The sequence below is a fragment of the Nyctibius grandis genome, chromosome 1 (assembly GCF_013368605.1).
Source record: "Nyctibius grandis isolate bNycGra1 chromosome 1, bNycGra1.pri, whole genome shotgun sequence".
NCBI classification, from domain to species: domain Eukaryota; kingdom Metazoa; phylum Chordata; class Aves; order Nyctibiiformes; family Nyctibiidae; genus Nyctibius; species Nyctibius grandis.
This window is the reverse complement of record NC_090658.1, coordinates 12,072,359-12,088,839: the sequence shown is the minus strand read 5'-3', so window position 1 is coordinate 12,088,839 and position 16,481 is coordinate 12,072,359. Positions and strand designations below refer to the sequence as shown.

Genomic DNA, 16,481 nt, shown 5'->3' with positions numbered 1-16,481 from the left:
AAATAGAAAATATAATTTGCAAGAAACACGTAGCAAACCATTTGACAAAAATAACTACAGGATCATTCTGTTCTCGTAAGAAAGTAAATTAGGAACAAAAGAACAAGTTCTACAGAGGTATAAAATGATTTTTATGAATGCATTTTTGCAGATGAATGGAAACATAATTCCACAAAGAAACAGAAAGCAGAACATATGACAGAATTCAGGACTGGAGAAGTAGTCCACATTTACTGTTGCAAAATTGTTGAAGTACAACAATAAACAAAATTTTCTTTCTCTTTGAGCTTCTCTCCCGCAAATATAATGAATTTTGGTAAATGCCTGTACATCTGACACAGCAGCACAACCAAAAGTAAAAGCAGCCCTTGAGTCTGTTCCCAGATCACAAAACATACCGTGGCTCAATAAATCAATCATTTAGTTTTGTTGGCAAACAAAAACAATCTGAATCTATGATTAAAATATATTCCTACCTCAGGATCATCATCATCAAAATCATGGTAAGTGGAATGATCAGGATTATTCATTTTATCCAAAAGTTCAATAGCAAGACTTCGATTTAATGGCTGGGTAACAAAAGGATGCTGAAAGCCAGAAGGAAAAACACACATTAAAATTCCAACCACTCAGGCATATTTTAACTTTATAACTTAAAAAAAAAATCCCATACAGAAATTTATACCTGTAGTAACTTTTCAGCTGTAGGTCTTTTTTTAGGATTTTTTGTAAGTGCCATTTTCACAAAATGATGGAAACTACTAGACCTGTAAAATTAAGTGGTAAACATTAGAATCAATTGTTTAGTGAAATACATGATCATTATCTACTGAAATAGAAAAGTACTTACCATTTCATTTTGTCCTTTAATTTAGGAGGCTGGAAGTTGCTTTTCGTCATTAGAAAAAGTGCTCTGAAAAAAAACAACAGTATTTCTGTGGTTTCCATTGCAATACATATATGAGATGAATTATCAAATACATTATTTAGTTGGCAGGAAGAAGTCCATCAGTTTAAGAGATGCTACCTAGGACAACATTACACATTTATGCACCAAAAAGAGTTGTTACAATTTCTATCATGTACATTCAGAAGACTTAAAACCCAATACCCTTGCAGTACCTCCAAACACCACAAGCACACATAGCCACTACTCCAAATGGATTATTTACAAAGCTGTATTTACACACCAAGTTTTAATCCCTTACTAACCTCATTGGATGTAGGTCAAACATTGGAGGCTGAAGTTCAGCAAGCTCTATAGCAGTTATTCCAACTGCCCACAAATCACAGAGTTGGTTATAGCCACCTTTTCTTTCTACTGCAGCAACTTCTGGTGCCATCCTAAGGGTAAAAGACATTTTTAGATAAACTTCTTGTCACAAATCAAACATTCTTCTGTACACAGCAGTTTACTACTCTTTTCCCTAAAGCTCTCAATCTATAAGCTCACAGCATATACATTTATACATGTGGATATATATACATGTGTGTGTAAAAAGTTATGTAATGTATGCATGAAGATTTCCTCAATCATCTTCTAGTAACTAACAGGCAGTTTCCAAAACAGCTGTTTAACAGCAAGCGGATGAAACCAACCTGTCTCAGACTTTTTTGCAGGCACACAATGAACTACCACTCAACAACCAAAGAACCTAAGGTATAATTATTCAACTTCAGTAAAATCCAAATAATATCCAAATTCACACATTGCCCCAGAAAGTGATCAATTGACTTTGAAGAGAATAATTCTAACAAAAAAAAGTAACAAAACATCAGCTTTCTTGTATCCTGAAAGCATGAGACCTGAAGACTTGGCGTCACCACTGCACAGAGCACTCCTTGCTTGTAAAGTCTGCCTCACTGTAACGTCAGAAGACCTCACTTAAGGTAACGAAGTAGTTTTACATCTTCAGGTGGCAAAAATTAACAAACATAACTGACACATAAATAGGAATACCTAAAGAAAATGATTCACTAGGCATTGTCATGTTTTGAACGGTCAAAGTACATTATGGATTTGATTGTCCTCTATAGCCATATCAGATGGCAAATATGTTAATATTTTGTAGCATCACTTGACAAGTAGCAGTGAAACGGGAGATGTAACTCAATATAGGTAAGACAGATGAATGTCACTTGAGTGTTCCACTAAAGCAGCAGGTGGCATCTCAAATGACGCATTATTTAAACTCAGACATCCTCACCTGTAGATCTGAAAACATCATCAGGTTTGGTGGTACAACTTATTTCAAGTTTGCATAGCTAAACTGTATTTACATAAATTTCTTCAAGAGTTCATAAAAAAACCCAATCACTCTAAATCAAAAAGCAGGGAGTTACCAAGGTAGAAGGGGAACATGGGTTAACTTTAGAAAGACATGGAGGAGGAGCACAAGGGTAAATAGAAGGGTTATTAGAACTAAAGACACTGCACAGCAGTTTTGCCCTTCATTTGCTTCCTTGCTTCTTCTCTCAAATCTCTGAGAAGCTTTGCAAAGAAAAACTGATGCTTTTCATCAGCATTTAACCTATGTAATGCTTTCAAAGTTATTGTTTAAGGTTATCACACGTCATTTGAGAAGCCGGGCACAATTTGCAAGTTACACAGTGTTGCAGGCCGGGACTAAAGTCACGCAGACATCTTAGGAATGAGAGACACAAACCAATTACACAATCATGACAGATGGGTGTTTGTGCTATTCTGAAAGGGAAGTGAATCCATGCCTTGGCGTGACTTACACTGCAGAGGAATGCTAAAAAACGCTGTGCTTGACTATTTCAGACTGAATACTTGTATGTACAGTTTTTTTATTGTATACATTTTTATCTTGTACCTATGCTGTCAGACAACAGAATTTTGAATATCTTTCTAGGAAACATACAACAAAAGTGCTATTTTACATTAAAGAATGTGTGTCATTTACTTCAAGGTGAAAGGGAACAACCACTTCCACTACAAAAAGGAGAAAGTAAAATGCTGAACTTCAGGAAATACACATTATGCAAACCAGTTTAATGAGGGAAGAATAAAGATGCAGTACAGAAATGCACATTTGAATTCAATCAGTTTGGCAAACAAGGAAAAAAAAAAAAGAAAATTGCTTAGAGGAAACATTTCACAAGTGTCAAAAGAATCTGTGGAGACCAAACCAAAATGAAACTCATTATCAACTGAAGAGCTGCAGAAAAGATGTATCTAGGCTGGAGGTGAAGACACATAAAACACCAAAACAGAAAATTAGGAAAGAAAAAAAATATTTAAGATCAGAGTTAAAAACAAGTAAAATTGTTGATAGTTTTTAAGTTTGACTAAATTGAGATACATTAGTCTTTCAATTTTTCAGAACTTAAGACCATTTTCTCTGATACTCAGCTAGTTCAGGATTTAGCATAAGTAATACAGACATGATCACTAGAAAGTCTGACATAGCCTTTGGTGATTAGTCTACCCTGAAAGTGACATAGCATGCTTTTATCACAATTTTTCAACACTACTATATATGTTACTATTATATTAATGGCCAAGTAAAGCACAGTTACCAATATGGGGTGCCAATGAATGATTTCCTTTTGGCGATTGTAGCCGTTATCTGTGCAGATACTCCAAAATCAGCTATTTAAAAAAAAGGCAAAAACGAAACGACAATTAATAACTGATTTGATGTAATTAATTGTTAATGAACATAAGTTTGGTTTCCCCACTGTTAAGAGTTTCTTAAATATACTTAAATATGTTAAATATTTAACAAAAAATAAATAACAAAAGCAAATAATGGAAACTTGGTGTATCTCAGATACCATCAGTCAGCTCCTCTCAGTTGCCTGCCAAATATGCAGGATGCACACAAACATGCCTCTCACCAACACAAGAAAGAACAGGCTAGCACAGAAGTCCTAACAGTTACATGAAGTCTTTTCATGTGATAAAATACATCATTTAGTATTATTCAAGAGATTATTTCAGATATTTCAGAACAGAGAGGTTGTGGCTGCCCCCTCCCCGGCAGTGTTTAAGGCCAGATTGGACGAGGCTTTGAGCAACCTGGTCTAGTGGAAAGGTGTCCCTGCCTGTGACAGGGGGGTTGAACTAGATGATCTTGAAGTCCCTTCACAACCCAAACCATTCTATGATTCTATAACCTTCCAAGGTACATTTCACACTTAAGCACTCTGGATGATATATTTATTAAAAATTTATAAAAACCTGTGATTTGACTTTTACCTCCCGCTTACAACATCAGAAAGTCTTTTACCTCTGTGTTCCCAAACTACTCCAATTACTCCTCAGACACTAATTGGATGGTGCTGTTAGATATTACCAGCAAGAGAAAAAGAATTCTCGTACTCACTAATTTCTTATATGAACCATTACACTATTAAACAAAACATGGAAGACTGCTGCTTAGAGCATACAAAATCTGTTAATCACACTGAATTGTATTAACTCACCTAATTTTACATGTCCATTATCCGTTAAAAGAATGTTGCTCCCTTAAAAAAAAGTAAGCATACTTGAATTAAAACATGCAGATTCCTCCGATGCCATATTAAAAAATTTATGCGAGATCTTATGGCAAACTAAGGGCCAAAGACAAAACCAAGGATTGTGTGTTCAAGAAATCTGCAGCCTGACCAAGGAAATGTTTGTGAAATTAGCAAGTTGCCATTCTGTATATAAAGAAACTCAGATATACAAGGTTTCTCATTAATTTTTAGTTAGTATTCTTAGGCTATGGTACTACAGAGCTTCCATTGTACACAATGCCCTCTCAAAACGCAGAATATGATGATTTGCCTATGCTGATGAATTCTTACTTTTTTCTGTTTACACTGACATAAAGGAAATAAGAACTCTAAAGGTCAAAGCGGAAGTAATTTGATTTTCTTCTCCTATGTAGGAGCTGGTTTTGTCTTGTTTGAGAGCCATTATAATTATAGCCTTAAGGACCTGCCTTGATATTCAAGTGTTTAGCAAAACTATTTCCGTCCTTATGCAACAGAGATTCTGCTAGTGATAGATTTGAAGAGTTCGCTGTTGTGGGGCTGTACGCACCACTCACTTCAGTTCAATAATCAAAACTAATCCGAAGCAGTAGTCGGTACCGTAAAATTACGACATAAAAGGACTGAGAACAAACTTGATCTGAAGACTGAAACCAGGTACAGGTTGAGTTGAGCGAAGGCTGGAACTGGCTAAACACAGCTCCAAATGTCAGCACTGCCCATAAACTAGATGGCAAGCCAGCACAGATGGGCTCCAAAAACTATGTTTTCACATATTACACCTTCTCACAGAGAAGAAAAAATCAGGCCTGCAGTAAAACGGAGTTTTACTTTGGCAAACGTCACGCAAGTATAGTTAATGAGTCTTACAAATGGCACTTGGTAAACAGTGTGACAGTCCAGTTAACATGCTTTTGACCTTGTTCACCTTTCAAGACTAACAGGACAGATACTCTAAATACATAACTTAGCTACTGAGGGAAGCAAACTTAATTCAATGGTCAGGAGATCTGCAGATGAAGATAGTATTTTTCCATGCTCATGAGAACATTGTAATGTAAACATTTTTTATCAGCACAGTTCTGTTTAGAAACAAGTATCTATGCACTGTATCCTTAAAAGCATCATTTTGCATTCTATAAAATATAACCAAACACATTTAATTTTTGTGTCCAAAGTAATCTTTCATTCAGAAATTATTTTTATGATTGCTCAAAACCCAAATATCCTTCTGCAGTCAATGAGAACAACTTGGAACCAGGCTGCATTAAGGCATCTGAAGTTGAAGCTACTACGTACACTGCATCCCTAGTCTGAAAAAAAACCAAATCACACAAAGAACCAACCCCACACACAACACAAAGGAATATGATAATTTACTGTCAGTTTTCCAGGAGGAAGTCTGCCAAGTTTAAGCTGCAGTCTGAGCAAAGAAGAGCTTGAAAAGAAGAGTTTGGAAAGAGTAGGTAGTAAAACTCCAGGGACAAAAAGTCAACAGGAAGCACCAGAAGGCAACTATAACAGAGAGTCTGGACAAGCCTCCTTTGATAGAGCTTTGTTGAGATGAAGGTTTAAATAAGTCAGTGTTAAGAGCCTGATTTGCAGCACCCTCTCTAATTTTAGCATGCGAGGGAGGGGACAGAAGTAGTCTCCAAGAACCACACAGAACAGTAGCCACTGCCCCGCAATATGCTAACCAAGAAAAGACGCAAGAAGCCAAAGCAACAGCTCTGCTCATCAGCTGTTTTAAAGAGAAGGGTACATCAAGCTTCTTGGAAAGGTGTGGGAAACACCAAACCCTTCCTTTTGCACAGAGCACACACTTAGAGCCTTCTGAACACATGTTGCTCTGGGCACTAGCTGATGTCTAAATTTTACAGCACTGGTCTAAATACATAGTATGTTTTTCTCCAATTAAAGGACAAACTATTTCCATGCATGCATTTTAAAGAAAGATTTTTTTTTCCTTCTCTTGGGCAGAAAATTTTATACTAATAGGTAGAAAAATCCTACATATTTAAAAATATCCCCCAAATTGATACATAACAGTAAAGACCCATCAAAGATAATGTAGCCTATTTTAAAAACACCAAAATTCCCTTCAGTTTTTACTTACCTTTATATCTCTGTGCATTTTTCCTTTACTGTGAAGATAATATAGTCCCTGCATAAAATATTTAGATAATAATTTAGTCCAATATTTTTCATTTTATACATTTCTTATTTAATTATGAGACATTTAGGATCCAATTCAATCATCTAAATGACTCACTGACTGAAAAACATTCTTATATTTCAGTGTATCCAAACAGAGGTAAAGCAACACATAAGCACCTTCCTCGCTCTGTGGTCATGAACCTCCATAAAGACTACATTTTCATGGGAGATACACATTCAAGACAGAATATTTTTTTGCCAGCTCATCCAAGACATCACAGAGTAGATTTCAAAAATAAATTAGGATTGTTTTCAATTATCAGTGTTTTCATGGATGGTCCTAAATATATCAACAGGAAAAATGAAGAAACAATTACTTACTTGACTTGGTACTTGAGATTTTCAAGTGAACAACACTCTACAGACAGACAACAGTACCACTGAAGATACAGTTTTGGGGTATTTTTGTGCCAGTTCATGAAAACCTGAATGCAATATAGCTGAAGTGCTAATCAGTTATGAAATTCAACTCCTTAATTAAACTAAAAAAGAAAAAAAAAATCCCACTCACAGATGTTTTAACCTGTTTTTCTGGGGAAAGAGACTAACAATACCCAGTTGGTCCAACGATTTTTCAGAGTCCTCAGAGCAGATATGCATGCAGATTCAAAAACTGGACTCAATTTGCTTTTGGTACAGAGTGTAATTAATCAGAGCACTTACCTGACCGTTGCAACAACTGGCATTAACTAGAAGAATCCCATGTACACTCCTCACATTTAAATCTCTGGATGCCACTGGCACAGAAAGCCCAACAACTCACTCATTTTCACCACTGCCGTGGAAGAATTTGAGGTCACCATTTTCAAAACTGAATGCCTGAAGGCAGGTCCTTCAAAGGCCATATTTAAAGGACCTATATTTTCAGAATCAGTCTCACTGATTCCAACCAGAAACGATAGTGAGTGTTTTTTGAAAACAGAGCATTTAATGGGCTTCTAAATATGGAGGTCGAACTATAACTTTCGGCATTCAAGTGAAACCTCTGGATTCATGGAAACTGATAGCAAAATTAACATTGGACAAATTACTTTTATGGATGGACAGATGGCCTATATTCTCAGACTTTTTACTAGGAAAAGTGATTGCTGCATTATAAGCTACAACAAGATATCAGAAACTGTATACATGATATTTGGTGGGAGTGTTATAAGCATATATTTACAGGCAACTTTAAAATATACAAAAATATTGTATGGGTCCATGGATAACACACTTCGAAAATACATAGAAATAGCAAGTTTCCTTCTCACAATTTACGCATATTAGCCAAGAAATCTTCCCACGGAATAAATAATGATTTCATAAATTCCATTCTAGACTATTGAAATACTCCTCCACACTCTGCGAAGATTATGGATTTGATGGATGGTCTATTCAGTGGATAAGGAAATGGCTAGATGGTTGTATCCAGAGAGTAGTGGTCAGTGGCTCAACGTCCAGATGGAGATCGGTGACAAGTGGTGTCCCTCAGTGGTCTGTACTGGGACCAGTACTGTTTAATATCTTCATCAATGACATAGACAATGGGATCAAGTGCACCCTCAGCGAATTTTGCAGATGGACACCAAGCTACGTGGTGCAGTTGACGTGCTTGAGGGACAGGATGCCATTCAGAGGGACCTTGACAGGCTTGAGAAGTGGGCCCATGTGAACCTCATAAGGTTCAAGAAGGCCAAGTGCAAGATCCTGCACCTGGGTTGGGGCAAACCCCAGTATCAATACAGGCTGAGGGATAAAGTGATTGCGAACAGCCCCACAGAGAAAGACTTGGGGGTACTGGGGGATGAAAAAAGCTGGACATGAGCTGGCAATGTGTGCTCACAGCCCAGAAAGCCAACTGTATCCCAGGCTGCATCAAAAGAAGTGCGGCCAGCAGATTCAGGAAGGTGATTTTGCACCTCTACTCTGCTCTGGTGAGACCCCACCTGGAGTACTGAGTCCAGCTCTGGAGTCCTCAGCACAGGAAAGACACAGACCTGCTGGAGAGGCTCCAGAGGAGGGCCACAAAAATGATCAGAGGGATGGAAGACCTCTCCTATGAAGAAAGGCTGAGAGAGTTGGGATCGTTCAGCCTGGAGAAGAGAAGGTTCCAGAGACACCTTATTGCAGCATTTCAATGTTTATAAGAACAATGGGGACAGACTTCTTAGTAGAGCCTGTAGCAGTAGGACAAGGGGTGATGGTTTTAAAGTAAAAGAGGGTAGATTTAGACTAGATATAAGGAAAAAATTTTTTTACGATGAGGGTGGTGAAACACTGAAACAAGTTGCCCAGAGAGGTGGCAAATGCCCCATCCCTGGATTCATTCAAGGTCAGGTTGGACAGGGCTCTGAGCAACCTGATATAGTTGAAGATGTCCCTGCTCATTGCAGGGGCGTTGGACTAGATGACCTTTAGAGGTCCCTTCCAACCCAAACCATTCTATAATTCTATAAGAACAAAAGGGTTTAAAGGTTCAAAACCCAAAAACACTCCAGATGTCACAAAAGACCTCACTGTAAGGGAAAAAAAAAAAAAAGCCATGTCCTATAAGTCAGAAGTCAGCAATCTCTGGCATAGCATAGGGAAATGGTAAGTGGCATGAAAGGGAGCTGGCTCAGGGACAGAGCTATCCCAAGAGTGTTTGAGAGAGGCAGCAGCACTCAACTGATGGCATTCAACAGATTTGCATTCACTAGAAGCCAAGAACTGCTCACTCACATGGAAGCAAGACATCCACCAAAAAAGCAGTTTCTAAGTTTTACTGGTGAAATGAATCTTTCATTTAGGAAAGAAAAATGAAAGCTAGCATACCCATGAGGAGAGGCTGGTGACCTTAACTTGAACATCTCAAGTACACAGACTTTTTTTTTTTTCTTGTTGGCACTGATCAACTATTGGATATGCAAAACTGAGTCTTCAAATTTTCCTTCAAACTTGCAATAAATAATTTATACCACAAATACGGATTAATAAATATGCTGCTTCCCCCCTTTAAAAAAAATTAACAGCAGAAAGATGATGACAGTTTTCTTCAAATGATCCAAGATAATTTGAGGTCATGCAACTACACAAATTAGTTCTAGGCTATAATACAGGACCTCCTCAAAAGTCTGAGAAAAATGCTAAGCCATCCAAATACTGTACTTCCATGGCATCACATGTATTTGTAGCTTTTAATACTTTTACATTAAAAGTCAACCACAAGAACCTGAGAACACACTACCTGCAGTGTTTCTCTGCTAACATAGGCAATCTGCTGTTCTGAAAGTGGTCCAGTCACTGAAATGGAAGGGGAAAAAAATAAAAAGTAATTCTCAAAATCAGGTAAGATACTGCCCATTCCAAGCCCACACCTCCATTACTTCCATTCACACTGATAGGTTCTTACACTAGAAGTCTCAAAGGAAATGTGCTTATATTTTCCCCCAGATTCAGCATCCCAAAGACCACCAAGTATTTTTAAAACTCAAAAATGTCTAGTCCCATTAGAATGGAAACTACTAACTCCCTCCATATATAAATCTCAAAGTAATTATGAGGAAAAAGAAACAGAGGCAGTGATGTAAGCACAACTCCTTCCCTTGCACAAACCCATTGTGTCCTATGCAGGGCTGGACTTTCAACCCAGTGACTCAGAGCTGCAGCAAACTCCACTCAGTACCCTTTGAGTTCTAGGAAGTTCCTTCTACCCTTTGCAACCTGCTTTCTCCTCCTGCCCTTCCTGCTGCCATGCGACCTGCTGTCTGCAGCTTCTCAACCCTTTTCTACATGAGCTACCAGCACTGTTGCTCCTGGGCCTGCCACACCATCCACCTTCTGCAGCTCTTCCTCTAAGCAGGCTCAGCAGCTTCCCAAGGGAAGGAGACGTCTTCCTCTCCCTCCAGGGTCCCACTTCACTCAAGTCTCTTAAAGGAAAACAAATTCTGAAAAAATACATAAACCAAACTCTGAACAGCAAGCAAGGAATGGCCTGTGACTTGTCCCCAGTCACTGGACTTTGATCCTGAAATTAAAGGGATTTAAGACCAGGAAATGCAGTCCTCACTGCAAGCTTCTCAGGTTTTGCAGAGAAAACAAATAGAAAACTTGGATGGGATTTCTCAAAGGAAACTGAAGGAGTAGGGAGTTAACAATGAAACAAAATTTAAGCATCTAACTGCTTAGCTTCTACAAAACCCACAACCATAATATAAATTAGTATCATGCAATATATATCTTCAAAACAGGTCTAGACCCATCTTCCCTTTTCTGAAAGAAAAGCTCTAAACCCACATAAAACTAAATATATTAGCACCCAGAGTACATATTTCTATGCATGTTTGCTTATGTTGAGAAATTTAATTCTAATTAACTTAAATGACTTAAGATTACAGAGGCCTATCATTCAACTGGAATAAGACCCTTTGGAACGTAATTAAGGTCAGAAAAGAACCTTCCACTCTACTGGCAGATAAGCCAAAAATCAGGTGCAACAGGAAACCGCTCCTGTACGACATCTATTCAGACATTTATGTGGCATGAGTTCATTTCCTACTCTACAGGTGTTCCACATAACAAAGCCTATTAGACATGATGCTTTTATCAACACTAGCAAAGATGTAAAGGACCAACAAGGCCATGTTCAAATGACTACACTGAGAGCATGGTGTGAACTTTTGAATTGGTGCCTTGTTTTAATTGCACCCAAGTTAAATGTAAAAAGGTATACAAGCTGTTTATGCACAAGAGAAGGATGTGAAGATTCTAACATGTAAAATCTTCACAATTTAGAATATCGACAGATTTCCTCTCTGAAAAACATCACTGAGAGCCATTCACTCACAGCCTACTCCCTTCCTAAGCAAGTCTTAATTCCAGGGCAATAAAATCCCTCAAAACTGATTTTGTCTCTTGAAAACTAGCAATCAGTTGACTGATCCTCTCTTTATACAACAGATTCACACATACCCCTTGTTTCTTTGACCACTCATTGCACCAAAGCCTAAAGCAAGTGTACAGGTCACCTTTGCTTTTTACATCATGCATCCAGCATAACAATAAAAAAAATTAAAAAAAAAAAAGAGACCCTCCTGGCACTACTGCTATACAAACATACCAAAGATCACTCTTGACACAGGACAAGAGCATCCATGCTAATCAATCCACTAATCTAGGTATCTGTAGGGAATGGTATAGATTACACTAAATCAAAGTTCAAAAGCTCAAAAACAAAAGGGCTATGAAGTAAGAGCATATCACGATACAAATTTTTTATTTTTGTAATACAATATTGTCCAATTTTACAGCCTTTGAAAAGTAGCAATGGGTATATGAACTACTGAAGGAAAGAAATAACTTCTGCTGCTCAAAAAAAACCCGCTATAGCTAATTTTGTTTAAAAAAAACAAACAAATTATGTAAATGCGTAAGCTAAAACTGACCTTCAATGGATTCTTATGGATACTAAATTTAGGATGCCTCCTCTCTGATTCCAACACACTGCAATCATCTCCATTTTTGAAAATAAGCTTTACTTAGATTTCAAGGAATTACAGTCTTCACATACCATGATAAATATCCTGTAGAGAGCCACCTCCACAAAACTCCATGCAAATCCATAGCTTGTCTCGTCTAAAAAATGAACAAAACCATTCATTAGCTGACAGATTTGAAAACAGCACCTATAAAAGATAAGTCAGAGGACTCAAACATCATAAAGCACAACATAACAAGCTCTGTATTATGAAAAGTACACGTCAAATAATGAATATGATTTAATCTTTATGTGATACTTCACTGTCAAAACAGTAACTAATGAAATACCCAAAACATTGAAGGGTTTATTGGAGTGATAGAAACAGTATTTGTGAAACATGCACGCTGATTTTTGTTCAAGATCTACTATGAAAATGAAATATATTTTTACTGAGAGTAGCGAGAAAACAGATGTGGGTTCTTATTTCTTCCTCATTTTCACTTCTCCTCCACTTTTTTTCAGAGCAGAGGAATTAATACAAGAAAAAAAAAAACCACAACAAAACCCAAACCAAAAAGCCCTAAGGGTATCTCTCAACTCAATTTCTTTCACAACAAAGGGAGTGAAACCAGTGCTTTAGTCAAAGCTAGGCAGAGTAGAGCCCATGCTGTGTAAGTGCCTTCTCAGATGAAGTCTTTTCCCTCAAAAATACCTATGGATATTTTTGGTGGCAGGGGTCAGAGGGAAGTTCTTTACATTCCTCTTACTAAGGGAATCAATTCAGTTTGACTCACTATACCTCCACAAAAGGTGCTTTCCAAGAATAGACAACGAGCTGAAAAATTCAAAGGTATATTCTATTATGGACCTTAAATTCTATTTTCACTTAGTAATTTTCACTGGTAAGACAGATTTACCACGTGTGGCCACAGAAAGGCATTTTGGAGAGCAGAAAATCTAGGACTTCCTAGTCATTCCTGGCCATCAAAACACACTGGAAAGAAAAATCACATACAACCACCTTAGGACAGACTGGGACACAGGGCAACCAACAGAAAGACTGATGATTGTTCTGCAACTTGCCCATGACCCCGGTCTTAGGTTTCTTGCATTCATAAGGCTCTGTTGGAATAGCTGAGACACTCCTGTGGGCAATGCCAACACTGGTGGAAGTGTTTTGGAAGGCAATGGTGTAAGCGCTGAGCTTATCCCCTGAGCTGCAAATTGCAAGTATTTCTCACAAGCAGGTAACAGCCAGAACAGCTGCTGTTCCAAGGAAGGACTGTCTGTCTTGGATCTCCTCCCCTTTTATGTCCATAATCCACATGGTCCCCAGCACTACGCCCCAGTTGCTTCCTCTAGTGGTGGAAAAGGTATTGTTCAGGCATTACAGAGTTTTTAAGCAACAGAAGTCCCTGGCTATTAACCCCATACATTTCTAGGTGTTAATTAAAGCATTGCTTGAAACAATATGAAGGCTTTCCACTGAAATAACTGATCTAAGTCAGACACAGAAGCAATGTGACTACCTGTGAAAGAAAACGGAATTAGCAATGGCAGCAGGGGAACATGAGTGAGAAGGAAGCACTGAAGATACAGACATTTGCAAGTCCCTTGTTTACTCCCCACAATGATGCAGGTCTCAGGGGCGCTTTTGGGGGCACTGGGCTCATGAAAGCCACTCCTTCCCATGTGGCTGCATCCTGTTTGATGCCAACCGCAGCAGCAGTGTGGAAGCAGGAAAATGCCAGGAGAACCTCAGCAGCCTTGGGGTAGCAGGAGACCACCCACAAAGTAAAAGACATGAAGAATATGAAGTGCTGTAAAACCACACCTTCGCTTACTGGGCATTAACCTCCCAGTGTGGAAAAGCCCTACAGAAAAGGAAAAAACTGTAAGAGGATGAAAAGAGGAGACTGCATTTCTAATTCACTATCTAGCTTTTTATTACTGTGCCTAAGTGCTTTGAGACAGGTGAAGATCCATGTAACCAACAGTAACAGTGTACACAGCTGTCTGTGTTTGCAGAGCATATGGCAAGCACAGCAGAGACAGGATCAACAGTACCATTTAGTGTCTGCAACTTAACACCTAGACTAACAGCAAGGCAGAAATTTGACTGAAAAATCCATACATAAACAGAAGAAAAGCATGAGGAACAATATGATAAGTGCCAAGTATAGGATGATGGTATTTTTCTTATTATTCTTAGCATTGAAAGATATTTGGAAAACAAAAGGTCAGACAATGACAGGCCTCAAAGACAACCCAGCCAAAATTTAATTCTGTGTCTACAAAGGTATATTTCGATACTCTGAGACAAGAGGAAAACTGTTTTTTAACGAAAAAGCATCCCCAGCCTGAATACAGCATCATGAGAAAAGGCACCATTTCAATCTAAAAATTTTAAAGAACGTTGAATGCAAAAATAATATTTTTCAGTCTTTTTTTGTATGAAATCTTAAAGAGTCTTCAGAAACAGCTTTTTATTAGTTATACTAAGCAATCTGTTCCCACTACGACGAGTTAAAAGTAGCAGCTAGTAAGACAACTGGATACATTTGTCAGTGCTTCTACAATGCAAATAATCTCACCTCCAGAAACCAACACAAATGGAATTGTCACATTCTAGTCAGAAGTTCACGTGTTAGAAAAACTGCTCGGGGTAACTTCAACAGCACTGCAGAGCCCCAGCCCTTCCCTTTGCCATTCCTCACTTCTGTCTTCTGAAAAGGTTTACAACAATGACTTTCAGGTTTGTGGGGCACACCAGACAATGTCACACATCAAGAAAAATGTCAACACAACTTTCTTCCCAGTACTGCAGACAGGTATAAATAAAGTAATCATGTGCAGCAGAGGACATCTTGACGTATGAAAAGGTGCTCTCTTCCCAAACAAAGGCAGGCTTTGAGGTTGGGAGGAAGATGAAGGAGGTTCGACAGGAGGGTGGGACACTATGTGGTCCCAGACACAAACTTACAGAATATGCAACATTCTTGGAATTCTAGTCACCTTAACAAATACTTAACAAATACCTTAACAAATAGCTTCCAAATACTGCCTTTAGGAGATCTCAAGACCCCCTGCCAACTTTACCACCTGACAATGTGTAAGCTTCTGTCAGACTAGTAACTCCACAAATTCTCAAAAAAATTTTAACATGACTTTGAGGTATGTTACAGTATTAAGACTGTTCATTCACATGAAAAAGCCTGCCAGTACTGCACAGAATGGAAGTTAACGCACAATTTAGGTTAACCTTCAAATTAACCTTAAAGATTGAAAACTGAAGTGCAGACACTCCTAGTTTGGAATACCAAGTCCCTACATGTACACATGCTCTATTTGTATACACACCCACCCAAATTCGTGCATAATGCAGCTCACAGACCAGCTTGGCGTTAAAAAAGCATTCAGGCTGCCAAGACAAGCACCCTTCAAGATATGGGATGCCAGCACAGCATGGCTTGTTGATTTTATCTTCAGACTTTGATCTCTTCCTGCACATGCATACACAATAATGCAAGCAGTACACAAGCGCACGCTCCTGGCCTCACTCAGTGTAGCGTGCAAATGGTGTTCATCTAATGGGCTAGTCAACGGCTTGCATTCCTCTTTGTTCTCATACTTTCAGTGCATTTCCACTTAATCTTATTCTGAAAATACATTTGCTCTTGGAAACTTCCTTCATCTTCCACACTAAACTATGTCTGTGAAGTACTAATATGACCAGCTTTTTCACTACAGACCTTTGAAATGACTATAAAGCAAATATAATTCAAAACACAGATTCTATTGACTTGAATTGCATCTGTCAGCATGTAATACTTTCACTCATCAGACAAAAGCTAACAAGATACTCATACTGAGAAAGATGCAATGAACGCCACCAGTGATAAAACATGGTTTCAGTTAGCGTCCAGGGCTATGCAGGGCACTGAATACGAGAGGCAGGGAGAAAAAAACTCCTCAGGACAGCATTAGTCAGCTGAGCTTCTACATGAGACCTCTCCTTCTCCTCTAGCATTTATCGCCAGGACTTTCTCTCTTCTCCGACACTGCCTCCAAGTTCTGACACACTCAACTTGTCCAATTTCAGTTTGCTCCAACTACCCAGACGTCCAGCATCAAGGTCACTAAAAGCACCACAAAGCGCTTCACACTTGCCATTTCAATATCCTGTCCCAGCTCACCCTGGAGCAAAACCAGGAATGCTCAACGATGGCCAAGCAAGCCAGGAAACATGTGTTAGGTCTTCTATAGCACTGCAAACATGCACCAAACCAGGCACTGCTGGCTAGAAAAGAACCAGTAA

At 38.5% G+C, this 16,481-nt stretch overlaps 1 protein-coding gene across 2 annotated transcripts in view; it reads right to left on the bottom strand.

The window, feature by feature from the left end:
* MAP4K3 (mitogen-activated protein kinase kinase kinase kinase 3) overlaps window positions 1-16,481 on the bottom strand; it is an 86,816-nt gene that overhangs the window by 54,983 nt on the left and 15,352 nt on the right. For both annotated transcript variants that reach the window (XM_068425561.1, XM_068425570.1), the window contains exons 4-13: window positions 12,254-12,318; window positions 9,932-9,987; window positions 6,623-6,670; window position 6,305; window positions 4,453-4,494; window positions 3,544-3,616; window positions 1,213-1,344; window positions 851-913; window positions 686-767; window positions 477-587 (exon numbers count right to left, since the gene is read on the bottom strand). In XM_068425561.1, the coding sequence (XP_068281662.1) occupies window positions 477-587; window positions 686-767; window positions 851-913; window positions 1,213-1,344; window positions 3,544-3,616; window positions 4,453-4,494; window position 6,305; window positions 6,623-6,670; window positions 9,932-9,987; window positions 12,254-12,318 (673 nt within the window). The remainder of the gene's footprint in view (window positions 1-476; window positions 588-685; window positions 768-850; window positions 914-1,212; window positions 1,345-3,543; window positions 3,617-4,452; window positions 4,495-6,304; window positions 6,306-6,622; window positions 6,671-9,931; window positions 9,988-12,253; window positions 12,319-16,481) is intronic.